At 42.2% G+C, this 27,254-nt stretch overlaps 1 protein-coding gene across 4 annotated transcripts in view; it reads right to left on the reverse strand.

Moving 5' to 3' along the window:
- The window catches only part of ATP2A2 (ATPase sarcoplasmic/endoplasmic reticulum Ca2+ transporting 2), a 70,206-nt gene that overhangs the window by 10,016 nt on the left and 32,936 nt on the right, over window positions 1-27,254 (reverse strand). For all 4 annotated transcript variants that reach the window (XR_012518340.1, XM_003932258.4, XM_074402256.1 and 1 more), the window contains exons 6-14: window positions 19,748-19,828; window positions 16,489-16,574; window positions 14,913-15,377; window positions 11,153-11,241; window positions 10,231-10,333; window positions 9,058-9,189; window positions 2,364-2,486; window positions 2,046-2,264; window positions 793-1,128 (exon numbers count right to left, since the gene is read on the reverse strand). Coding sequence is in view for 3 of the 4 variants with exons in the window: in XM_003932258.4 (XP_003932307.1) it covers window positions 793-1,128; window positions 2,046-2,264; window positions 2,364-2,486; window positions 9,058-9,189; window positions 10,231-10,333; window positions 11,153-11,241; window positions 14,913-15,377; window positions 16,489-16,574; window positions 19,748-19,828 (1,634 nt within the window). In the remaining variant the exon portion in view is untranslated. The remainder of the gene's footprint in view (window positions 1-792; window positions 1,129-2,045; window positions 2,265-2,363; window positions 2,487-9,057; window positions 9,190-10,230; window positions 10,334-11,152; window positions 11,242-14,912; window positions 15,378-16,488; window positions 16,575-19,747; window positions 19,829-27,254) is intronic.

Raw genomic sequence — 27,254 nt, forward strand, 5'->3', positions numbered from 1 at the left:
CCAAAGTGCTGGGATTACAGGCGTGAGCCACCGTGCCCGGCCTAAGGTAGGATCACTCTACTTTTTTTTTTTTTTGAGACAGAGTTTTGCTCGTTACCCAGGCTGGAGTGCAATGGCTCGATCTTGGTTCACCGCAACCTCCGCCTCCTGAGTTCAGGAAATTCTCCTGCCTCAGCCTCCTAAGCAGCTGGGACCACAGGTGTGCGCCACCATGCCCAGCTAATTTTTTTTGTATTTTTAGTAGATACGGGGTTTCACCATGTTGACTAGGATGGTCTCGATCTCTTGACTTCATGATCCACCTGCCTTGGCCTCCCAAAGTGCTGGGATTACAGGCGTGAGCCACCGCACCTGGCCTAAGAGTTTTTTTTAAAGACAAGAAAGTAAATTTAACATGATATATCTGGGTGACAATCAGGTGAGGGGAATAATACTGGAAATGCTTCATCAACAGCCAGCTCTTAAAGAGCTTCCAACTTAAAGCAGGGTGATCCACACACAGGGTGACAGACCACTGACTGATTACATCCTCAATTTTCAGAAAACTTAAGATAAAAATAAGTCTTCTTTAACAAAGAGACTAGATCAGATTGCTCCTCTGGGACTGATTTAAAAGGCCCTTCTGGGTCTTAAGGTACTCTGGGATCTTCCCTGCAAATAGCATACAACATGCCAAATACTGATGATTAGAATTTTCGAGAAAAGACCCAAATAATGACAGAAATTTCAAATTAGAAAGCTATGACAAATTCAGTGGTCAAAATTAGGATGTGCATGTTCAAACATGCTCACCATAGCTGTAATCTCATCAAAAGACTGAAGAAATTCTACGATTTTAGACTTGTGAGAGGGTTCAACTCTAGCAAAACAGCGGGCATTCAGGCAGGCATCTCGCTGGGCCGAGGGGCTGAGTTCATCAAACTCCCGGCCTGTGAAAGCTTTTGACGACACATCCTCATCCTGCCCGAAGATGCCGATGCGGCGACAGATGGCCACAGCAGTGCCCTTGTTGTCTCCAGTGATCATGATGACCCGGATGCCTGCTTGTCGGCACAGCTTCACAGAGGAGGCCACCTCGATTCTTGGAGGATCCAGCATGCCCACGCAGCCAACGAAGGTCAGATTGGTCTAAAGTAAGAGCATCACATTAAATAAAAGTGGCAAATTCTGGGTTTTGTCCCCTAGTTTGAAAAATGCCCAGTTAAACACTGAGACAGGTTTCTGCATTTTCTTTCTTTTTGAGATGGAGTTTTGCTTTTGTTGCCCAGGCTGGACTGCAATGGTGGGATCTCAGCTCACTGCAACCTCTGCCTCCTGGGTTCAAGCGATTCTCTGGCCTCAGCCTCCAGAGTAGCTGGGATTACAGGCATGCGCCACCACACCTGGGCAACTTTATATTTTTAGTAGAGATGGGGTTTCTCCACATTGGTTGGGCTGGTCTCAAACTCCCAACCTCAGGTGATCCACCCAACTTGGCCTCCCAAAGTGCTGGGATTACAGGCGTAAACCACCACACCTGGCCAGTTTCTGTATTTTCTTATGAGAAAAAAATACCACTATACCCGTTATCAAACCATTCTTTAACTCTTGTGCTATTCTGAGCACACAGTATCAAAGTTTGTTCCTTTTGTTCATACCTGTAGGATGTCACATCCTTGATATTAAAGAATTATACTCTTGAGTAGAAAAGTGGAAGGAATCTCTAACTTGGATCTTTTGACCTTTAGTAACTAATGAATATTCTAGAAATATCCCCATTTAAAAAAAAAAAATCATGATTTAGATGAGCTGCAAAATGGGGTTTATAAGCTTATTTAAATTCATCGGGATTATTCCTCTTTGAAAACAAACTTTTACAAAATTATTAACTATGTTTGAAGCAGCAATCTAAATTTTAAGGGTGACGCAGTTGGTAAGCAGAAAAACAAATAACCACACCTCTTTCTTGGCAAAAGTGAGAACCGTTTGACCTTTTGCTTGAAGGAGTACTGTTTAACACAATGAATTGTGCAGGGTGTGGACAAAGAAACTTTTCATTAGCTAACCTCATATTTAATAAAGTTGGCAGAGTCTTCAAGGTGCATTTCTTCTCTTCTCAGTGGGTTGTCATGAGTGGCCAGGGCCAGGCATCTCAGTGTGTCGCTGCCACTACCCCACTCTCGAATGACAGACATGATCTTCTGTTTGACTCCAGGGGTCATTGGAACCTTGGTACTTCCAACTCGAATGTGGGTGCACCTGTCAATGACACCTTCAGGAGCACCCTGGAAATGTTACAGATTTAGAGAAACAATTTTGTTTTATTGGCTCACTGGGATCTTCACCCTGGTAAGAACATCTCAATTGCAGTTTGCCATACTTGCCTTCACAAACATCTTGCTCATTGATGTCCTGCTTGGTTTATTTGGTGTACAATAAACTGACATTGATTTTCTATCACGTGAAAACTCTAGAGTAAATTCCTTTTTCATCAGCTGTTTAATGACCTACGAAGGGAACAAACAGGGAATACTACTGGATGACAATTTCTGAACTTTTTTACTTGTTTAACAAATATTCACTAAGCACGTATTACATGACAGACGCTGGGGATATAGCAATAAACAAAACAGATGAGTTTTTGCCCTCATGAAACTTGTCTCCTATTTTGGGAGACAGACTAAGATGCAAAAGTAACACAAATGCTATGGAGAAAAAGAGAAGGGGGATAAAACACTTGAGTATGTGCAGATTGTACTGTTACATCAAGTGGTCAGAAGGTGGCGACACTTGAGTAAAACCCTGAAAAGGTGTGTGAGCCAGGCGGGTGGTGGTGAAGACCTACTGGGCAGAGAACAGACGTGCAGTCTGGTGGCTCCTGGAATGGTGAGGGAGTGCCAGTGTGGCTGGAACAGAGTTTACATAAGAGAAAGGTGAGACAGGTAATGGCAGAGGGTGGTAAGCAGGTTATAGGACCTCAAAAATAATTATGGGGCATTTGGGTTTTATAACGAGTAAAAAGGGAAGATGATGGAGGGTCTCAAGCTCTAGTTATGAAGGTGTCTGGGCATGGAGGATCACTTGAGGTGAGCAGTTTGAGACTAGCCTGATCAACATGGTGAAACTCTGTCTCTACTAAAACTACCAGAATTAGGCTGGTGTCAGGCGCTTATAATCCCAGCTACTCAGGAGACTGAGGCAGGAGAACGGCTTAAAGCCAAGGGACAGAGGTTGCAGTGAGATGAGATCGTGCTACTTCACTGCAGTCTGGGTCAAAGAGCAAACCGTCTCAAAAATAAATAAATAATAAATAAATAAATAAAGATGGCTGAACAGAGACAAGGAACACCATTGAGTATAATGTCACTGACTTGAGCTATGGTGCTGGAGGTGGAGACATAGCCTGAAGCAGAGCTGTCCACCATAACTCTGTGCAAAAATGGCAATTCTCTGTGGCCACTGTTACGTGGCTGTCACATGTGGCAGATAAGCTCTTGAAGTGAATATGGCTAGGGTACCTAACGAACTGTTTTTAAGTATTCTAAGTAGCTTTAGATAGCTAGTGGCTACTGATTAGAATTTAGTCATGAGACCAGAAGAGAACACACGAGTAACTATAGACAGAAATGGCTGAGAACTATGCATGGAGCCTTCACCTCCTGGTGCTATGTGAAAGATCTAGTTGAGAAGACCTCGAAAGAGAGGCTAAGGAGGGAAAACAAGTGTGGGATTGTGAAAGCCAAGTGAAGAGGTGCTTTAAAGAGAGAACAAGTGACAGTACCAACCAATTGTTAAGATGGAGACTGAGAATTAACCTTTGGCTTTACACCATTACCTAAAACTAAAGATACCCCACTCTCTGCCAGTTTTTGTATTTTTCTTGCCTATTACACAGATCAGGAAATGCCACTATAATGCTGAGTAGAAATGGTGAGAATTATGTTGCCCCGAAGTAGGATGTTAGCATGGTTTCTGTGTAAACACACCATCAGTGTTAAAGACATGCTTTTCTTTCTTTTTTTTGAAACGGAGTTTCACTTTTGTTACCCAGGCTGGAGTGCAATGGCGTGATCTCGGCTCACCGCAACCTCCGCCTCCTGGGTTCAGGCAATTCTCCCCCTGCCTCAGCCTCCTGAGTAGCTGGAATTACAAGCACGTGCCACCATGCCCAGCTAATTTTTTGTATTTTTAGTAGAGACGGGGTTTCACCATATTGACCAGGATGGTCTTGATCTCTTGAACCTCATGATCCACCCGCCTTGGCCTCCCAAAGTGCTGGGATTACAGGTGTGAGCCACCGCACCCAGCCTAAAGACACGCTTTTCTAGTCTTAGTTTGGTGTGACAGATAAAGTTTCACCACATGCATCTACTGAGGTGATTTTATCATTTTCCAGCTTAATTTGGTTAATGTGGTAAGTCAATTACATCAATTTGCCCTCAATGACACATTTAAAAATCCTCATAGAAATCCCCAAGAACATTGGCATCTAACCTAGGAAGCTACAGGAGCCCCAAAGCCTGCTCAGCTGACTAGATGGGGCTCAGGGCCCTGTAGTGATCCTGCTGGCTTCCCAGCAACTGAACCACCTCAGGCAGCAAAGGAATGGGTATGAGTGCGATCCTAGATTCTGTATCATCTCAATCACACGTTTAGTTTCAATTAATAATTTACAGCAATGGTACTGGGAAGAAGACTAAAGCAATGTGCAGTGATTCTGAGAAAACCATGGACCTACCCAGGTAAGAGGTCTTAGGGCTGGGAGTGTGGGAGGGAAATCCCTTTCGTCCAGTACTGGGCTGGCCGAGAACCACAAACCTAGCCAAACAAGCCATGGGGCCAAAACGCTGGGCCTGCTCTCTCTGCCTCTAAACTACAGATGGGTTCCTGCTGTCTCAAGTGGAGAGAGAGGCAGAGCTTGTGTTTGGAATTCCTTAGTGAATGAACAGCATGACAGCTGTTTCCAATCCCTTGGCTAAGTGATGTGAAAAAGATGAGGCAAGAGAGCTCTGGAGACACGAGGATGACAGTGTTGCCAGTACTTGTGTGGTCACTGGCTAGTGGGCCACTGTTCAGCCCCAAGATGTGACTTGTTTCCCATCACTGGGCAGGAGTAGTCAGAGGTCTAGAATGAAATGACTCAAACCCTCAATTTGTGAAGCTGAGTTTTCAGGCTGCCTCAGATATTTAGTTTAGTTACACCAACTAACAGATCACAGTGAGACTCTACCAGGATCCACCTCCTTACTTATTGGCAAAGTGAATGGTCTAAAATGGAGACAAGGAGCCTGGACTGCTTTGGGTTCATGGAAGCCACATGGGGTGAGGGAGGAAGCCAAAGGAGTGGTCCAAGGCCTTCATGGCTCTAAGATTGCCATCTGTGAATTGTGCATTGGTTTACTGAAAAGGAATCTATACTTCAGCTGAGACTCAATTCCAGTGTGAGTTTTGTTTTCTCAGTACATTATAAAGGAGAAAGAATCCTGTGAAGGGAAAACAAGGGCACTGGAGTGTCCTTAAGACCAGTTCTGCCTCATTAACCGGAAGACCGTGCCACACAGGTCACGGAAGGGCTCGGTGTCCCTACCTGCAGGGTGGACAGGATGGTCTAGAACATTTCACCCTGAGATTCTGTGGTCACTAAAATGCTTGATATTTGAGGTTATTAAGAAAATAGGTACACTCTTCCCACCCGCAACCCAGGCTGTACTACCACTCAATGATACAATGCCTCCTCATCTGCCCTCTTTACACAGGAAGGGATGAAAAGGTTTATGACATACAAAAAGCATTAAATGTAGTGACAATTGACCATTTTGCTAAATAAGCCTTCCCTTTATACAGCTTTATATGACAACTAGAAAAGGCTGGGTTTTACCTCTCTCCTCCCCTAGACCTGTTCCTTCAGGCACATAGGACCTCTCCCTGTCCCATCGCTCCTTATTCTACCAAGGAACCCTAAGTTACACAATGTCCTATAAAGAGGCCGCATGTACTGACCAGCAGCCACATGGTGATGACAGACAGGTCTGACATTAAAAAGAGGTATGTTCGGCAGAACCCAATTCCATGGGAATCCAAGCTCCACAGCTAGGAGGCAGTGGACACTGACAATGAGGCTCTTTGTAGGCAACTGGTCTGGTGGACCTATTAGAGGACCGTATGGCTGTACAGAACCCTCGAATGCAGATAGAGGGTATTCATTCTAAGATAGTGTAGGAGGGCTCTTGCCCAACAAGCAAGCACAAGCAATCACCCTGTCATATAAAAGGAGCAGCTGCTGCTTGCTACTGCACAACCCAGGAATTATGTCTCCCAGGTGGCAGTTTGAGAGGGCAGGAACCAGACACAGACTTTGGGGGCCTGACTTGCATCCCTAAGCTGCTCCTCCCTGGCTCCTTTAAGAGCATCACAATCCTGCCAATACATCCAGCTTCCGCAGTTCCCATTCTTGAGCTGCCTCTGTAGCTTGCTTCTCTCCCACCTGTCCTTGGCACCCACATTACTGACTGACCCACACAGCCTTTGTATATTGTAACATGTAGGCTGCCAATCGCTTCTCACTTTAGCCAGAATAGGATAAAGGGTGTTATCCTTCAGGTTTAGCCACTTCAGGCCTTAATTTTTTTTGAGATGGGGTCTGAGTCTGTTGCCCAGGCTGAAGTACAGTGACACTGCAACCTGAACTCCTGGCCTCAAGTGACCTTCCTGCCTCAGCTTCCCAAAGTGCTGGGATTACAGGTGTGAGCCACTGTTCCCAGTCCCTTTCAAGTTCTTAAGTTGAGCCAAGTGACAGGCAGGGGGACTAGTCTTTTAAGGAGACCCAGGTGCTAGAGGCTGAACAGGTAGCCAGTGTCCACGAACAGCCACTGGAGAGTGTTCCTACTCAGGTCTAAGCTCCCGGGGCTTGTGAAGCCACAGAAATCTAAGGGTAGTACTGCAGGACAGGTCCGGTATGGTGGTCTTGGCAGGAGGGTGTAGCAGCTCCTGGACAGGAACCTCGCCCAGGTCAAACTCACTGTGGAGACTCCCATTCTTGCTACTGGCCCTTGTCATAGTGATTGTGGCCGAATAAGCCCTGGCTCAAAGGCTCTGACAGGCAGAAAAAGGCTCAGGGCCCACTCATTTGTTCAGTGGATACATGGACAATGCCCGTGCACACTGCCACTGCCACTGCCACCGCTACCACCACCACCACCACCACATTGACATTTAGTATTTGGTTACGCTGGTATCATCAAATGAGTTAAGAAATATTTGGTGGCCGGGTGTGGTGGCTCATGCCTGTAATCCCAGCATTTCAGGAGGTTGAGAAGAGCGGATCACTTGAGGTCAGGAGTTCGAGACCAGCCTGACTAACATGATGAAACCCCATTTCTACTAAAATACAAAAAATTAGCTGGGTGTGGTGGCATGTGTCTATAATCCTAGCTACTTGAGAGAGGCAGGAGAACCACTTGAACCCAGGAGGTGGAAACTGAAGCGAGCCAAGATTGTGCTATTGCACTTCAGCTTGGGCAACATGAGCAAAACTCCGTCTCAAAAAAAAAAAAGTTTGTTCAATGTTCCTTATGCATTTGAAAAGCATACAAATTAACGTAATAGACATATACGTTAGGCTGAGTACATTTACTGTGTTCAAATCTTTCGTATGGTTAATGATTCTTCATCTTGGAATACTTATTGTATGACCGTCCAATCTTTTGGCTTCCCTGAGCCACAATGGAAAGAGAATTGTCTCAGGCCACATATAAGGTACATTAACACTGCCTGACGAGCTTTAAAAAAATCTGCGACTCTGTGAATCTGTTTACTTTTCAGTTCTGTCAATTTTTGCTTTGTGTGTGTGTGTGTGTGGTTTTTTTTTTAGACAGAGTCTCATTTTGTCGCCCAGGCTAGAGTGCAGTGACACAGTGTCTATTCACTTCAACCTCTGCCTCCTGGGTTTTCAAGCAAATCTTGTGCCTCAGCCTGGGACTAAAGGCATGCGACGTTATGCCTGGCTAACTTTGGCACTTTTAGTAGAGATGGGGTTTTTGCCATGTTGGCCACGCAGGTCTTCACTCCTGGCCTCAAAGATCTGTCCTGCCTGTCTGGGCCTCCTAAAGTGTTGGGATTACAGGCATGAGCCATTGCACCCAGCCTCTTTGTAAATGTACCATTTGGCACATTCACAAATGATGTGGCCATTGGATTTAGCACCAGATCATAGGTGATGACTCTGACAAGAGGTTCTTACAGACTAGTAGAGGCAAGAGCTTGACTGGAGCGGATTTCAAGAAAGTGAGAGGAGTGAACATGGGATGATACATACAAACAGCTCTTTCAAGAAGTTTAACTGTACAGGAAAAGAAACTGTGGTAGTTGACAGGGGAAATAAGGTCAAAGGAAAGTTTTAAAACAGCCACACACTATTTTTTTTTTTTTTTTTTTTTTTGAGACGGAGTTTCGCTTTTTTCACCCAGGCTGGAGTGCAATGGCGCGATCTCAGCTCACCGCAACCTCCGCCTCCTGGGCTCAGGCAATTCTCCTGCCTCAGCCTCCTTAGTAGCTGGGATTACAGGCATGCGCCACCATGCCCAGCTAATTTTTTGTATTTTCAGTAGAGACGGGGTTTCCCCATGTTGACCAGGTTGGTCTCGATCTCTTGCCCTCGTGATCCACCCGCCTCGGCCTCCCAAAGTGCTGGGATTACAGGCTTGAGCCACCGCGCCCGGCTGCCACACACTATTATTTCCCCTATGCTGATGAACATCTAGTAGAGATGGAAATCAGTAATACAGCAGAGATGTTGGGAGGAGATGGCTTCTGCTAGGACCAAGAAGACTGTTCACAGCACTACAGAAGGCAGCCCCTGTGGGCACAGATGGTCGCTCAGGGAAATTATCCATTAATTGCTTTTATTTTCATGATCAAATATACAGGAAGAGCATCTTACCTGAGAGTGAATATAGGGAAGGAAATACCGTTAAGTTTGAGGATATAAGGTATAATTAGTTTTCTAAGAGAGGACACTAAGTGTACATACACTAGTGCATGATAAACAGCATGAACAATAAACCAGGTTCAAATACTAACCGAGTTGCAGGCATTTGCACGTTCTATTTTAGAAAGACCCTTCAATTCGGTATCAAATACATTCATCTTCTCTACTAGGCAAGTGAGAGCAGTCTCTGTAGCTTCTCCAACTTTTTCATACACACCCTTTGCCTGTATTGGTTAAAGGCACAGAAAGTAGAAAAAAGGGAGAAATACACAGATAAATTTCTCTTTAATATTTTTTTCCATAAAGGACCATCTGTCCTCTATTACATCATTATTCTTGGTCATTTTTAATCCTCCTCTGGAACAGGTTACCCAGATAATTAAAAAATACTCAAAGTACAGGTATGCGTGTGATCTTATTCTAATAAGCAGGTTTTTCATCTCCCTTAAATATAAGACACCAATCACAGTATTTTTTTTTTTTTTTTTTGAGACGGAGTTTCGCTCTTGTTACCTAGGCTGGAGTGCAACGGCGCTATCTCTGCTCACTGCAATCTCCGCCTCCTGGGTTCAGGCAATTCTCCTGCCTCAGCCTCCCAAGTAGCTGGGATTACAGGCACGCGCCACCATGCCCAGCTAATTTTTTGTATTTTTGGTAGAGATGGGGTTTCACCATGTTGACCAGGATGGTCTCGATCTCTTGACCTCGTGATCCACCCCCCTCGGCCTCCCAAAGTGCTGGGATTACAGGCTTTAGCCACCGCGCCTGGCCAAACCAATCATAGTATTTATTATTTCACGGCACGATAAGAAGCCACTGATCACACTATTAATTCAAAGAGAGACTTCACATAATAAGGTTAATTCCATGTCATTGCTTATCACTCAGAAAAGTTAACATTCTGTCTCAGACAGGAATTGGCTTGCCTTTGAGACAGAAACTCTACCCTTTGCTTTCAGGAAAGGATTTTCTATCCTGGGTTTTATTAATTTCTAGTAAGTATGCTATAAACAGGTAAGAACATCACATACACTACAACTCTTAGTTATCTAACTGCAATGCTCAGTCACAGACGCTAAGTGAAAGGCTCTCAGTTATCTTTGGTGTGGTCATGCTGGCCCCACCATAGGCTCCTGAATGGAAGAGGAAATAAAATCAGGAACTCTTGATTTTCAAAAGGGAGGAAGGAAGGCTGGACTTTCATTCCACCCACCCCACCCTTGAACTAGAAACGGTCATTTCTTCTAATTTATGAAGAGACTTACCTCATTGTAATCCAAAGCAGAGTCATTACAAAGAGCACAAATTGTTGCTAATTCTACAAGACCATCATACTGGTGGCATTTCACTGGTTTATCATCTTTATGCCTACCAAAAGAGAATACACTCTTTTTTAAAATATATATATATTTTATTGCATTTTAGATTTTGGGGTACATGTGAAGAACATGCAAGACTGTTGCATAGATACATACATGGCAATGTGGTTTGCTGCCTTCCTCCCCATCACCTGTATCTGGCATTTCTCCCCGTGTTATCACTCCCCATCCCCCGCTGCCCCTCCCCTAGCTCCCCACCGCAAACCCCAGTGTGTGATGCTCCCCTCTCCGTGTCCATGTGTTTTCACTGTTCAACACCCACCTATGAGTGAGAGAACATGTGGTGTTTGATTCTTGCGTCAGTTTGCTGAGAAAATGAAAACACTCTTAAAAGCAGGGTGTGGTCGGCTCTATTGATTTTTCCCCAATTGTTTAATAATGAAAAGACAATTTTGGGGACAACAGACTGGAAAAAATTCCAAAGAATCTGAGCGATCATTTCTCAAAATCTGATGCCAGAGCCAGTATTAGACAAATACAAAAGAGAGAATGCTCTCTGATGTCAGAAATCAATCAGTAAGAAGACCAGAAATTTAGTCAATTTAATTCTTCCACCACTGGTATCAGTGAGTAACAAACACAAATCCCACTTCAAAGTTTGGACCCCAGAAGATGCAAAAAGATGACTGGATTATAACCTGTGTTTCATCTTTCAAAGTTTTTGTTTTAAAAATATTCACTTTAGTAGTAAGCGTTGATTTGAGAGCCACATTCAGAAAGCTGTCTTAACTTTGTAGACATGCTGCAAATCGATACAAATACTAAATTGCCATACCAAAGCCTTTAAATGAGGAGGAGGGTTACTCACACTTCTCCAATAGGTGCGTATGTTGATCCAGTTATGGTAAACTCATTAAGGGAACAAGTATCACCTTCCACTCTATCCAGAATGAACATCTGTAGGGGGAGAGGGCATCACAGTATTTAAAGGGGATTAAAAAAAATACAAATATACTACCTTTGTTAGCTCAAGACAAAGGCAAACCACATTTTTCATTTACGAACACAACTTTAATAAAACTGAGGCTCACTCAGCATCAGTACTGTCCCTTACTCTAGCTATTACATTAGACTGCCTTGCCCATCACACTCCCGACCAATCGAACAGTCTGAAAAACAGCATCACTTAGGTGCTGAATCAGTGAGCAGCAGTGGCACCAAAGACACAACCCACACAAAATCCAAATTACGAGGACTCCCAGTCCGCAAAAGGTGAGTTTCAGAGACAAGTTACTCTTTAGATTGCTCAGAATTCCAAATTTCAAATGGCTGGCTGTGAGAGGGCTATTAGGTAGTCCTGCCTTAGAGCTAAGCACAAAAGCTTGGGAAGAATAAACTCACATTTCAGAGCTTCATAAACATTTCCCGAGTAAAATAAGACAAACTGCTTCTCTGCTCCTTCCCACTTATTTTTATTGTGGCAATAGCTCATGTTCTATGAAGCTGCATAACTATATGTATACGGTAAGGAGCCCGCAGAGCTGAATGAATTGATGTTCCCTAGACAATACAGATGGAAGCATGCTTAGGAAAGGATTTTTATTTTTTAAAGCGACATAGCTATTTTCTTAAAGATAATTTTTTCCCCCTGCTTGATTTGCATTCACAAATTATAATTCAGAAGCCCAGTTTGGAAAAGTAAGACTTAGACTTGTGTTTTCATTGCAAATGAAAACTTGTAAAAAATTCTCGAAAAAGAAATACAGAAAGTGATGTCTGAACTATTTTCTCATGCTCTCTTGCAATATGAGCAATTAATAATTTGATCAAATCATTCTCTAAGGGGAATTTTTAAAATGTAAAAAACAAGTTTAAAAGGCCATGTTGTGTTTTAAAAACATATCTTTTCAGAGCAATTCATCTCACATACGATAAGGAAATTAGCTCATATTTATTTTAAAATAACTTTTTTTTTTTGAGGTGGAGTTTTGTTTTGTCACCAGGATGGAGTGCTGTACCATGATCTCAGCTCCCTGCAACCTCTGCCTCCCAGGTTCAAGTGATTCTCCTGCCTCAGCCTCCCAAGTAGCTGGGATTATAGATGCCTGCCACCACGTCCAGCTAATTTTTTGTAATTTTAGTGGAGATGACATTTCACCATGTTGGCCAGGCTGATCTCGAACCCCTGACCTCATGTGATCCACCTGCCTTGACCTCCCAAAGTGCTGGAATTACAGGCATGAACCACCATGCATGAAAATTTGAATCTATACCAGAGCCCCAAATATTCTAAAAGACATTCAGAATTTGAATCTACATTACCTAAATTGAAATGTACTTTACATTTTTTATTGTAAGGAAGTCAACCATTTAGGATATGCAGGATGAAAATCTTCCTAAGTCAAGAGCAGTTATGCAATACTACTGCAAGAAGCCTCCTGCAGAATACCAATTAGCACCAGCTTCCTGTTGTAAGGTAGAGCTTCACTCAGAACAGGCAGGCTTTTCCTTTATTATAAGAGAACATTTTAAGTCAAGCTATTCAAGGGAGAATAGAAGAATAAAAAAAATTTTTTTTTTTTTTTTTTTGAGACGGAGTTCCGCTCCCAAGCTGGAGTGCAATGGCGCGATCTTGGCTCACTGCAACCTCCGCCTCCTGGGTTCAGGCAATTCTCCTGCTTCAGCCTCCTGAGTAGCTGGGATTACAGGCACGCGCCACTATGCCCAGCTAATGTTTTGTATTTTTAGTAGAGACGGGGTTTCACCACGTTGACCAGGATGGTCTCGATCTCCTGACCTTGTGATCCACCCACCTCGGCCTCCCGAAGTGCTGGGATTACAGGCTTGAGCCACCGCACCCGGCCAAAAAATTTTTTATAATGAACTGGGAAACTGAAATTTTAAAAATTACAATTTTATATATGGCTTATTTTCATGGACATAAAAACTATTCTTGAGGAATTAAAGCTTTCAGGCTAAGTTAAAACAGTTAACTGGGAGAAAAAGAATAGTAAAAACAATTCCCTTTCTCTTCCTGAAACAACCAGTATGACAAAACTAACTTTTAGCCAATTCACCCAAACTTCTGGTTCCAAGGAGTAAGAACTTAAGTAGCTCAAACACCTTAATATCCTGGAGAAACCTAAGACAAACCTAGAAGCTTTCCACTTTGAAAGCTGGAACACCCCAGTTCTGTCAATTCTAAATGTGGGTTTGGACTTCATAAGGAGCTTGCGGGGGAGGGAGAACCTGTATCTAAAAAAATCATCATGAAATTAAAATTGGCAAGATAAAAATTCACAGTACTTAACTGATTATAAAACAATTTCCGATGTTAAAAATAATTATCTAAAACCTGATGATAAGGCCCAGGTAACTATATCCTTTCAATATCATACAGAAGCATTATTTAACAAACCCATTCTAGGAAAATGTTACACTGTCCTATTAAATAAAAATTCAAATACATGAGGTTCCCCTATAAGACATTGGTTTTGTTAATCTAACCTAGTCATCCTATTCTAATATTGAACACTTCCTCAAATACAGATTCCCTGGCTAATTAATGAGCTGAATAAAATCTTTGACACATGTCTACTCTGTATGAGTCACGTGTACCTTCTGGAATAGACTTCTACCAAGTTGTTTAAGCAAAACCTAAGGAAAGTGAATCATACAAAAATAATTCAGCTGTATAATTATTGCATTATTTATTCAGTTAACAGAACTTATCTGTTAACATACACCTAGAAACAGAGGATCAGGCAAAGAAGAAAGGAAGATGAATGTGGTGGCTCTTGCTTGTAATCCCAGCTTTTTGGGACGCCAAGGCAGGAAGATCACTTGAGCCCAGGAATTCAAGATCCTGGTGACATACTGAGAACTTGTCTCTACAAAAAAAATAAAAAATTAGTGGAGCATGGTGGTATGCACTTGTGGTTGCAGCTACTTGAGAGGCTAGGGTGGGAGGACCACTTGAGCCTGGGATGTGAGGCTACAGTGAGCTACAATTGTGCCACTGCACTCCAGCCTGGGCAACAGAGTAAAACCCTGTCTTTTTTTTTTTTTTGTGGGGTGGGAGACTGAGTCTTGCTCTGTTGCCTGGGTTGGAGTGCAGTGGTGCAACCTTGGCTCACTGCAACCTCCGCTGCCCGAGTTCAAGCAATTCTCCTGTCTCAGCCTCCCGAGCAGCTGAGACTACAGGGGCATGCCATCACGCCTGGCTGATTTTTGTATTTTTAGTAGAGATAGGGTTTCACCATATAGGTCAGGCTGGTCTCAAACTCCTGACCTCAGATGATCCATCCACCTTGGCCTCCCAAAGTGCTGGGATTACAGGTGTGAGCCACTGAACCTGGCCTTTTTTTTTTTTAATTAAAGGAAAAATTTCTCTAGTTCACTTATATCTAATACAAGTTTATCAGTCACGCAGCTATCCTATATTTTGTGAAACAGTTTTAGGAATGAAATGATTAGATCCTCTCAAATATTAGAAATTAGGTTCAGGCTACACGCATAGCCCACAGAAAGGTATGAAATTACAAATAAAAAGTTTTGATGGCATGACGGCATATTGGTAGGATGAACAGAGAACCACCACCGGAAAGATTCTAAATTATTCCTCTTACCCTGCAGACTGACATCTGGTTTGTTGTAAGTGTACCAGTCTTGTCCGAGCAGATAACAGAAGTACAACCAAGGGTTTCCACAGACGGGAGGCTTCGAACAATGGCATTTTTCTTTGCCATTCTGCGAGTTCCAAGAGCCAGGCAGGTGGTGATGACTGCAGGCAGACCTTCAGGAATGGCTGCTACAGCCAGGGCCACTGCAATTTTAAAGTAGTAAATAGCACCTCTGATCCAGGAGCCTCCATGAACTGGGTCATTGAAGTGCCCAATATTTATGATCCAAACTGCAATGCAAATAAGGGAGATGACTTTGGAAAGCTGTTCCCCAAATTCATCTAGTTTTTGCTGAAGGGGTGTTCTCTCCTGTTCTGTTGCCACCATTTCATCCCGGATCTTGCCAATTTCAGTGTTCACTCCAGTAGCTACCACCACTCCCATAGCTTTCCCAGCAGCAATGTTTGTACCCTAGGATAGAAGTAGAGAACTGGTCACAAGATGAATACCACATCCCAAATCAAATACTGAAGCTGGATTTTGACTAGGGCACCCAGATTCTCACCACATTCTACTAGCCCTTCTGCTGGCTTTTGTTCAAGCAACCAGCCATGCAACTGTGACAACCAGCAATGCTCCACATAGGTCTTACGTATACCAGGCAGCTCTCTACTAGCCCAGCTCAATTTCTATTTGAGCCTGGCTTGCAGAGGATCTCCAAGCAGTGCTCTAACCCCTCGGTGTTCTCCATTTTTCAAACTTGTGTAGTTCAACTCTAAGCATTCTCCACCTCTGGCTCCAACAACTCAACCCCTACTTTTCTCATTGTAATAGGAAAGGCAACCAGCCCCACCGGCTATCTTGAGAACCCCTACTCAAGTGCCAGGGTCCAAAAACCAATGAAATCAAGTGTGAGCACTCTGTCCCATGCCACTTTAACTCCCAGTGTTATAACAGAAGGACATGGCTTCACTATTTTCGGTACCTCTATTTACTTACTATGGGTAGTGGTTAGGCTCTGACACAAACCCACACATGTCCCCAACTTGAAAATCATTACAGATTCCAAACCAAAAATCCTTGCATTTCCTCACTATTCAAAAAAATTTTCACATCAACAGAAAAAGTGAAATAGTAAAGTGAACATTCATATACTTTGCCCCTAAACTCACCATTATTAACGGCTTGCCACATTTGCTTTCTCTCTCTTAACACACACCTTTTTTTATTGTGAACCACATAAAAATAGCAGCTGTCATTTACATCATTTTGAAAACACCCTTTATAGGCTAAGGTTTTTCCAAACAAATCTACTCTTCAACTATGTTTGCAGGTAACAGTTTGAAGATGTTTGAGCTGGTCTTTTTTTTTTTTTTTGATCCCCCCAAACCTGCCAATTAAAAGACATTGAAGTCACATGTTCTACAATAATATGTCACTGCCATATTCTGACAGCTAAGACTGACTATGAAAAGTGTGATTATCCTTTAGAATGATAGCCAATGAAAAACATAACATTTGTGGACCATTCGGCTTTGGAAATGTCTCTAAATAAAATAAAAACATTTCATAAAGTACTTACAGAAAATAGCATGTTCTTTTTATCTTGGTTGACAGCTCGTGGGTCAGGGACAGGATCAGTGTGCTTGATGACAGAGACAGATTCACCTAAGCAAGTTGTAAGACAGAAAAAACAGATCTCTGCAATCCACACCAAGAAACTGGAACCTCTGATTTATGCCCACCCATTACCACTCTTGGGATACTGTCAGTGTGAGAAAAGGGCTAACGGCCCAATTCATCCAAAGGAGGTAAGCTGGAAATATTTAGCAAAGGAAATTCATACCAGAGCAAGGGGTGTCAGGGCAAAAATGAACACAATTGCAAAATAAGTGAATTTTCAAGTACAATCCCCACTAATTACCTTTATTTTCTGGAGTAACTATTTATTTTTCAGTAATCATTTTATACTCTGATACTGTGACTATATATTTACATATATTTGTTGTAAACTACTTTAACAAATACTTTAACATATATACCAATCCTTTTTTTTTTTTGGAAACAGGGATCTTGCTCTCTTATCTGGGCTGGAGTGCAATGGCACCATCATGACTCACTACAGCCTCAACTTCCCAGACTCACGAAATCTTCCCAACTTGACTTCCTGAATAGCTGGAATTACAGACACCTGGTACCATGCTGAGTTAATTTTTCTTCTATTTTTTGTTGAGATGGGGTTTTAGCATGTTGCCCAGGCTGGTCTCCGACTCATGGGCTCAAACAATTTGCCCATCTTGGCCTCCTCAAAGTGCTTGAATTACAGGTGTGTGCCACCACATCTGGCTATACTCTGAAGTAGCAATTAGCAAGTGTACTGGAAAGATCACATGATAAATAAAGATTTTTTTTTTTTTTTTTTTTGGTCAGGGGGAGACAGAGTTATGCTCTGCTGCCCAGGCTGGAGTGCAGTGGCACAGTCTTGGCTCACTGCAACCTCTGCCTCCCAGGTTACAGCATTTCTACTACCTCAGCCTCCTGAGTAGCTGGGATTTCAGGCGCATGCCACCATGCAAGGCTAATTTTTGTATTTTTAGTAGAGACAGGTTTTGCTATGTTGGCCAAGCTGGTCTCAAACTCCTGACCTCAGGTGATCCACCCACCTCAGCCTCCCAAAGTGCCTGGATTACAGATGTGAGCCACTGTGCCTGGCTGATTTCAATTTAAAAATCATGTCACAGATATATAATCAGCGTCAATCTGAGTAAAATATGTCTCCAAATGTTACTTTAAGTCACAGGTAGCAAACTTCACTCAATATTTGACCCAAAAAATTGGTTCCACAATTTAGCCTAAAACTACATTGTGATTGCTTAATGAAAGATAACATTTGAGAACTTCTATGAAGTTTAAAAAAATTTAAATTTATTTTTTATTTTTTTATTATAGGCAAGGCGCAGTGCCTTATGTCTGTAATCCCAGCACTTTGGGAGGCTGAGGCGGCCAGATCACTTCAGGTCAGGTCAAGACCAGCCTGACCAACATGGAGAAACCCTGTCTCTACTAAAAAAATACAATTATCTAGGCGTGGTGGTATGCGTCTGTAATTCCAGCTACTCAGGAGGCTGAGGCATGAGAATCACTTGAACCCCAGAAGCAGAGGTTGCACCAAGCCAAGATCGTGTCACTGCATTCCAGCCTGGGAGACACAGTGAGACTGTCTCCAAAAAAAAAAAAAAAAAAAAGTTTTTCATTATAGACTGGATCTCACAATTTGCTGTTCTCAAACTCTTGGCCACAAGTCATCCTACTGCCTCAGCCTCTTTAAGTGCTGAGATTATAGGCGTGAGCCACTATGCCCAGCCTAAAAGAAGTGTTTTATTTTTTATTTTTCTTAGTAATGTGAAAATGGAAAAGGAAGTTTTTAAATGGCAACTATCTCTTTAGGGCACACTATGAGTTCACACATATAACCCAACTATTTCCCCAACATTTTATGGCTTAATTGGCCTTCAGCTTGTTCCAGCTAACGGGAGTTTTAATAAGTAAGCTATTTATAAAGAAACAATACTAAAAAAAAAAGCCCAGGTGACATAATTATCTCCATGACATTAGTTGCTTTTCAAAACTGATAATCAGATAAATCTTGATAGCCTTTAGACTTTATATTTACTATTTAATCCAGGTTAGCATTGTATTTAAAGTTAATTCTTCTGACAACCTTACTTCCAGTTAGTATGAACTTTCTGTGCCTTTATAACACAAAAATGGGAAAATGTTTCAAACAATTGTACAAACTCCAGGTAGTACAACTTTCACCTCTTACAGGGGTTAACTTTTGTTAATTGTGTATTTAAATATTGTAAAGATTGATGAAAGGATTAGCATTCCTCCAATGAAAAAAATTACAGCACTAAAGTCTATTTTCCTTGCCTGCAAAAAGAACATTGAGTAAGTAATTTGATTTTCACAAAACAGACAATTCAACCTTAAGATGATGGCCTACGGTAATAATTTTTTTTTTTTTGTGGGGGGGACAGAGTCTTGCTCTGTTGCCCAGGCTGGAGTGCAGAGGCACAAGCATGGCTCACTGTGACCCTGACCTGGGCACAAGTAATCCTTTCACCACAGCCTCCTGAAGTAGCTGGGATTACAGGTGTGCATCACCACACCTGGCTAATCTTTGTATTTTTTGTAGAGAGGGTTTTGCTATGTTGTTGCCCAGGCTGGTCTTTCACTCCTCGGCTCAAGCCATCTGCCCACCTCAGTCTCCCAAAGGGCTGGAATTACAGGCATGAGCCACTGTGCCCAGCAATTTTTTTGTTTTTAAATCACGTCTTTAAAACTATATAGGCAGCCGGGTGTAGTGGTTCACGCCTATAATCCCAGCAGTTTGGGAGGCCAAGGCGGGTGGATCACCTGAGCTCAGCAGTTCAAGACCAGCCTGACTAACAAGGTAAAACCCTGTCTCTACTAAAAATACAAAATTAGCCAGGTGTGGTGGCAGGTACCTGTAGTCCCAGCTACTCGGGAGGCTGACACAGGAGAACTGTTTGAAACCGGAAGGTGGAGGCTGCAGTGATCCGAGATCGCACCACTGCACTCCAGCCTGGGCGATGAAGCAAGACTCTGTCTCAAAAAAAAATTAATTAAAAAGAAAAAGAACACACCATATTGGCAAAAAACATTATTGATAAAGCAGTACAAAATAGATACCTTAGAGAGGAGTAAAATGGGATACCATAAAGGGACAGTGAAGCAAGAGCCAACTCTACTGGCATTGGAGATATGAAAGGGTCAGTTTTCAGAATTTCAGTGACCTTCTAATATACCATATTTACCTGTGAGAATCGACTGGTCAACTCTTAGTGTGGTAGATTTGATGGAAGTTAATCTTATATCAGCAGGAACTTTGTCACCAACTAATTAGGGGGAAAAAGAAGGTAGCTAAAATGAGTAATTTTTACAACCATGTTACCTAAAAATAAATATCTCCAAATCAAACTCAATCTTTAAAGAAAATAAATGATCTGCATATAACACAAATACATAAAATTCTGTTAAAGCAAGCAAAGTGACCAACCTATCTCAGGGTGATTAAAACTTTGGATAGATTCAATATTTGAATTAGGAAGGAAGAGAATAAAGCTTAAGGAAACCTACCTATACATTATTCTAAAAAGCTTGGCTCTGTATCTTCAGACAGGCCTTCAAGCTTTCACTTTAAAGAATACTTTCCTAGTTAGCAATATTAAGTAACATATTTTCTAAGATTTACTACTTATATACAAGGCACAGCAAAGAGAATCAAGTTGTATATGCCATGATTCACTCCATCAAAAAGGCTAAATTATTGTCAACAGGAAGCAAATGGCTCCCTTTAAAAAGATATTTAATTAACAACACACATGGCAAATGTAAAATAAAACTACACAGTAACACCACTTTTTTTTTTTTTGAGGCAACGTCTTGCTCTGTCACCTAGGCTGCAGAGAACAGTGGGGTGATCACAGCTCACTGCATCCTTGACCTCCCACTTTAGCTTCCCAAATAGTGAGGACTATATTTGTACACCACCACACCTAGCTGATTTTTTTTTGGGGGGGGAAGGGAGGAGGGGTAGAGACAGGGGCTCAAGCGATCCCCTCACCTTGGCCTCCCAAAGTGTTGGGATTACAGGCATGAGTCACCACACCCAGCCAGAAATGCCATTTTTAAAAACTGTCAATTTTATACCTGAATTGAACCTAGAAGAAAAAAAAAAAGGAAAAAAACAAAACAAAACAAAACTGTCAATTTGACAAGAGTTGAGAAAATACACCTGGTCATCAAGGATGTATAAAAGAGGGATTCTTATACAGCATGACCATAAGCTCTGGAAGTCTTGCAGTTTTAACCAGTTAAAAAAAATCAGAGGTATAATCACTGGAGGCAACTCATCCAGTGCATGTGCTGAAGATTAATGAAAATTCTGTCGGTGCACTGCTGACAAGGGACAAACACTGAATGTATATGATGTAACTAGGCATACATACTATGTTAACAACAGCTGCAAACTCTAGAGGACAAATTGTAATACATACCAAAATTGTGCAGCATAATTTTTTTTTTTCTTTGAGACTGAGTCTCGCTCTGTCACCCAGGCTGGAGTGCAATGGCGTGATCTTGGCACACTGCAACCTCTGCCTCTCGGGTTCAAGCGATACTCCTGCCTCAGCCTCCCAAGTAGCTGGGATTACAGACGTGAGCCACTCAGCCCGGCCGCAGCATAATCTTTTTACACCATGGAAGAATTCATTCTACAGATATGTTCGTACAACATGTAATCAATTCATACTATATAAAACGACAGCTTCCTCTAAAATATACTGTATATTAAGTGGGGGACAAACAAGATGTGAAACATCATGTGCATGGGGCTACCAATGGCATAAAGAAACACCTCTGGGAAGATGTAGCAAACTAGTAACATTGGGCAGCTGGGGCATATACCCTTGATACCTTTTGAAATATCAATTAAATAATAAACCTCTTACATAACCTGAAGATCTTTAAGTCAACGGAGTCTTCTTTCCTAGGCCAACAAGTTCCTTTAATAGCTCTTAAAGGACCCAAATCTCAGCCCCTTTCCTTGTCTATTAAAAAAAAATGCCACAACATAACCTTAGTAACAGATAAAGTCATGCACCTTGAGAATACTGTCCAGCCCCCTGCTGGTATTAAAATATTGCCAAATGCGTGCACAATCACACGAAGCAGCTGGACATTAAAACAGCCGTCCGTTAATCCCAACACTCGGTGAGGAGGGAGGATCGCTTGAGGCCAGGAGTTCGAGACCAGCCTGGTCAAGACGGCAAAAACCAATCTCTACTAAAAATACAAAAAATTAGCTGGGCATGGTGGTGTGTGACTGTAGTCTCAGCTACTCAAAGACAGTTGCAATGAGCTGAGTTCACCCCACTGCACTCCAGCCTTAGAGACAGAGCAACACTCTGTCTCAAAACGAAACAAAACAAAACAACAGAACAGCTGTCTGTGACTTTCTGAAAGATAATTAAAGTGCTTTTGTTAAGTCTTAGGCAAGGGCAGCTACAAATTAGAACAAATAAACAAATTCTCCCACACACTTGCAGATGGTATTTTTAGAGTTTCTACATTTAACTGGCTTCCATTAGAAACTGATGTTTGTAGAAAGATACTGAAGACACATACATCCATATTGGTTTTAAAAATCTGCCATAGGTTGGGCGTGGTGGCTTACGCCTGTAATCTCAGCACTTTGGAAGGCCGAGGCAGGCAGATCACCTGAGGTCAGAAGTTCGAGACCAGCATGGCCAACGTGGTGAAATCCTGTTTCTAATAAAAATACAAAAATTAGCTGGGCATGGTGGTGGGCGCGTGTAATCCCAGCTACTTGGGAGGCTGAAGCAGAATCGCTTGAACCCGGGAAGCAGAGGTTGGAGTGAGCCGAAGGTACACCACTGCATTCCAGCCTGGGTAACAGAATGAGACTCCTTCTCAAAAACAAACAACAAACAAAAAACATGCCATATTCTAGTACTCTCTTAGCTAGAAGGACCATCAAATCATCTTGACCAACCAATGTCCTCTTCATTTTATGCACAGGAACTCAGGCTAGGAAGTAAAAAGAGCCTTCTCCAAGGAAGTTCAATTAATGAAAACCTTTATTTAAACTTGCTGTGTGACTGTTACATTCCTTTTGTTGGTATTAAAGTAATTTAGGGTTGACTCTATTAGGAAAACAGGTTCTCTTAGAGTTAAAATGTCCATGAAAGTAAAGGTCCACTGAATACTTTTCAAGTGAAGACAAAACAATTTCCCTTTGTCCAGAGAGGCTTTTTTGAATTTGAGACACAGGATTTTGTGCATGAAGAGCAGGCAAGACTGTTCCGATGATCACATCCAGTAACATTTCCCCAGTGAGGCATGTCAATGCCCTTAGGGCAAGCGGTAGTGGAAAATTCTTACTCTTGCCAAGGTGACGCTGTGCAATTTTTTTCTTCCAAATGTTTTTCTCTGACTCTTTGGGTGGAGGCAGGTATAATAAAAGAATAAAACTCTGAACTACCTTCCATTTGTTTTACATCTAACACCTTTCAAATTCAGCTCTTGAAAATCCACAGCTCCTTAATTTGCTATTACAATAAAGATTTCCAATCTGAACAAAATCCTCAGAGTACACTTGAAGTTAGGTTACCAAGAGTGCAAGTAAGAGTTCATTAAATTAATAGTTTGCCACATTTTAGAACTCAATGTAAGTGTTCTTTACCTTACAGGAAGTGTTTATAAGCCATGATACTTAAACATTATTTATACTACTTATGTTACACATAAATACCGATGGTTAAAACTAGCATTATTCAGGTCGGGCATGATGGCTCACGCCTGTAATCCCAGCACTTAGGGAGGCTGAGGCAGGCGAAGCACTTGAGGTCAGGAGTTCAAGACCAGCCTGGCCAACAGGATGAACATCTGTCTCTACTAAAAATATAAAAATTAGGCAGGTAGATGGGAGCATAAAAAATAAATAAATAAGTAAATTAGGCCATGCGCAGTGGCTCATGCCTGTAATCCCAGCACTTTCGGAGGCTGAGGTGGGTGGCTCACAAGGTCAAGAGGTCAAGATCATCCTGGCCAACATAGTGAAACCCTGTCTCTACTAAAAATACAAAAATTAGCTGAGTGTGGTGGCATGCCTTGAGTTTGGTGGTGTGCGCCTATAGTCTCAGCTACTCAGGAGGCTGAGACAGGATAATTTGTTTGAATGCAGGAAGTGGAGGTTGCAGTTAGCCAAGATCATGCCACTGCACTCTAGCCTGGTGACAGAGCGAGACTCCAACTCAAAAAAAAAAAAAAAAAAAAAAAAATTAGCTGGGCATGGTGGCGAGTGCCTGGGATCCCAGCTACCTGGGAGATGGAGGTTGCAGTGAGCTGAGATTGTGCCACTTCACTCCAGCCTGGTGACAGAGTGAGACTCCATCTCAAAAAAACAGAAACCAAAACTACACACACACACACACACACACACACACACACACCCCACACACACAAAAACCACATCTTTTTATTAATCAATTGTTACGTATGCATTTAGAAAACCTAATTTATTGTGGCAAATTCCAAATTATTAAAATTTTTTTAAGAAAAATACTATGTAAAACTAGAAATCACCTTCTAAATACCACTATTGTTTTTGAATCTAAATGGCTCCTAGGAAAAGCAAGCCTTAACAGAACTATCCTAAACTACTTAAACATTTAACTGTGACTCAAACATTTCACTGCGTTTCCAATTTGATTCATAAATTTTGTAGTTTTTAACAGAATGAATGAAATTCTTCATTTCAGAAGCTCTACGTGAGTACGTCAAACTACTTCCAGGCTTCACAGTGAACAGGGAAAGAACATTACACAATGCCATTGTATATTACTATGGTTTGCTCCCAATCTGTTTGTTAGACAGCACTGATTTTAAAATGACAAATGTGATCTCCTCAACAGCTTCTTTGGCATCCCAACCTGGGCTTATTAACAGCCTCCACGACCCAAGTGCTGTTTGCCTCTCACCCTCTCACCTCCTTCTAAGCGTCACACACTATGCTCTCCAGTTCCTCCAACTTCTTTCTGGGACTTCACATACCCTTTCTTCTCCCATAAATAGTAAGGCTTTCCTGTAACTCCCAGATTAGGCTGGCATCCCTCAGTATGTGCCCACAGAGCATCCTGTCCTTTCCTTACACTCGCATTGTTTTGATGAATCTTCCCCACTAAAACCAAAAGCTCCATAAAGGCAGAGTCACTCAGACATCACTGATTTTCCAGCCCTACCACAATACCTGGCACACAGTGGTTGTCAAATAAAATATTTGTCAATGAGTAAAGTACTTGGCACACATATTTCCAGTAGCATACATGTATCAGAAGACTTCTGATTACCAAGCTGAAGAACATCATAAAGCTAGAAACAATAAAAAAACAGCTAGCTCCAAAGAGATCTCTGCCTTGGAGCTAAATGAGGTTTAATAATGATAGTTGCTTAAATTCTACATTCAGACTAAAACCAAAATAATCTATGCTAATAAAGGTCTAGAAATGTAGGAAAGGGGGATGGGATGAACACATGAGAAAGACTGTGGTTTTAGCTGGTAGAGTAATTAAGGCTGCCAAAGAAGTGTCCTTAAACCGTCAGAAGACAAAAAGTGTCGAATGACAACCAGACTCCATTTACATAAATGCATTCAATCTGAGTACCAAAGAGAACTACCAAGATGGTAAGGGTTTGAAACACCTAAAAGAGCTAAGAATAACTTGGAAATAAATTTAATTTTACTTTACTTTATTTTACTTTACACTTTTTACTTTACTTTTTGAGATGGAGACTAGCTTTGTTGCCCAAGCTGGAGTGCAGTAGCACGATCTCGGCTCATTGTAACCTCTACCTCACAGGTTTGAGTGATTTTCCTACCTCAGCCTCCCAAGTAGCTAGGATTACAGGCACGCACCACCATACCTGGCTATTTTTTTTTTTTTTGAGACGAGTCTTGCTCTGTCGCCCAGGCTGCAGTGCAGTGGCACAATCTCGGCTCACTGCAAACCCTGCTTCCCAGGTTCAAGAGATTCTCCTGCCTCAGCCTCCAGAGTAGCTGGGACTACAGGCACGTGCCACTGCGCCCAGCGAATTTTTCTATTTTTAGCAGAGACAAGATTTCACCATGTTGGCCAGGCTGGTTTCAAACTCCCAACTTCAAGTGATCTGCCTGCCTCAGGCCTCCTAAAATGTTGGGATTACAGATGTGAGCCACTGCATCTGATCAAAGATAAAAATTTTAGGATATGCTATACTCCTAACATTTGACAGTCCTAGTACTGCCACAAACTGCCACATGCTCCTGGGTAAGTTACAAACTCTGAGTTTTAGTCTCCTGATCCCCTAAAATAAGGCTTCATAAGCTCCCTCTCCAGATCTAAACAGGTGATAAATCAGATTTCAATGTGGCCCCAAATTAAAAAGCTAACATACAGAACAGACAAAATATATTTTAGCTCATAAGAAATATTTCATAATGAACTAAAAAAATGGCATAGGTGGTCATTAAGCAGGTAAGTTTCCAGTTACTAGAGTTACAGGGGGCAGGCAGAAAGGTAAACAACTCAATAGACGTTGCACAGGCAACCACACACTAAGCAAGGTTAGAGTAAGTACACCATATCCGGCATACCTACCAATAGAGACTTTTATCATGAAAGAAAAATGTGCATTTAAAATGTCAAACCCCATTCCTCTTCCCCTCTTTACACAAATATACATCAAGTTGCTAACAATATATCTTCTGGACATCTCTTTATGTGTAACATTTACTAAAATTTCACTAAAACAAAATCTGACCTTTTATAGTAGTATATACACACACCTACCTCATTTTTAAAAGTGGCTGCATAGTAACAATAACCAGTAAAATTTTGAGAGTATTATTTCTATAGCAGGTACTGCTGGAAGGGCTTTACAGGTTACTAATTCAGTCTTCACAACTGTAAGGAAGGCTCTATTATTTTCACTCCCTCCCTGTTTACGGATGAGGAAAATGAGGCACTATAAGGTACTCATTCAAGGACACAGTATTTCACAACCATACCATCAACTAAATGAATCAGCCTCTAGTTTTATGGCTATCTAGTTCTTTTTTTTTTTTTTTTTTTTGAGGAGGAGTTTCGCTCTTGTTACCCAGGCTGGAGTGCAATGGCGCGATCTCGGCTCACCGCAACCTCCACCTCCTGGGTTCAGGCAATTCTCCTGCCTCAGCCTCCTGAGTAGCTGGGATTACAGGCACGCGCCACCATGCCCAGCTAATTTTTTGTATTTTTAGTAGAGACGGGGTTTCACCATGTTGACCAGGATGGTCTCGACTTGTGATCCACCCGCCTCGGCCTCCCAAAGTGCTGGGATTACAGGCTTGAGCCACGGCACCCGGCGGCTATCTAGTTCTTTCTAACATTTCCTTTTACAATGTTACAGGGTTAACACACCTTTTTTTGGGGGCGGGGATGAAGTTTCGCTCGTTACCCAGGCTGGAGTGCAATGGCGGCATCTCGGCTCACCGCAACCTCCGCCTCCTGGGTTCAGGCAATTCTCCTGCCTCAGCCTCCTGAGTAGCTGGGATTACAGGCACACGCCACCATGCCCAGCTAATTTTTTGTATTTTTAGTAGAGACGGGGTTTCACCATGTTGACCAGGATGGTCTCGATCTCTTGACCTCGTGATCCACCCACCTCCGCCTCCTAAAGTGCTGGGATTACAGGAATGAGCCACCACGCCCGGCAGGTTAACAC

Source organism: Saimiri boliviensis, chromosome 7 (assembly GCF_048565385.1).
Source record: "Saimiri boliviensis isolate mSaiBol1 chromosome 7, mSaiBol1.pri, whole genome shotgun sequence".
NCBI classification, from domain to species: Eukaryota; Metazoa; Chordata; class Mammalia; order Primates; family Cebidae; genus Saimiri; species Saimiri boliviensis.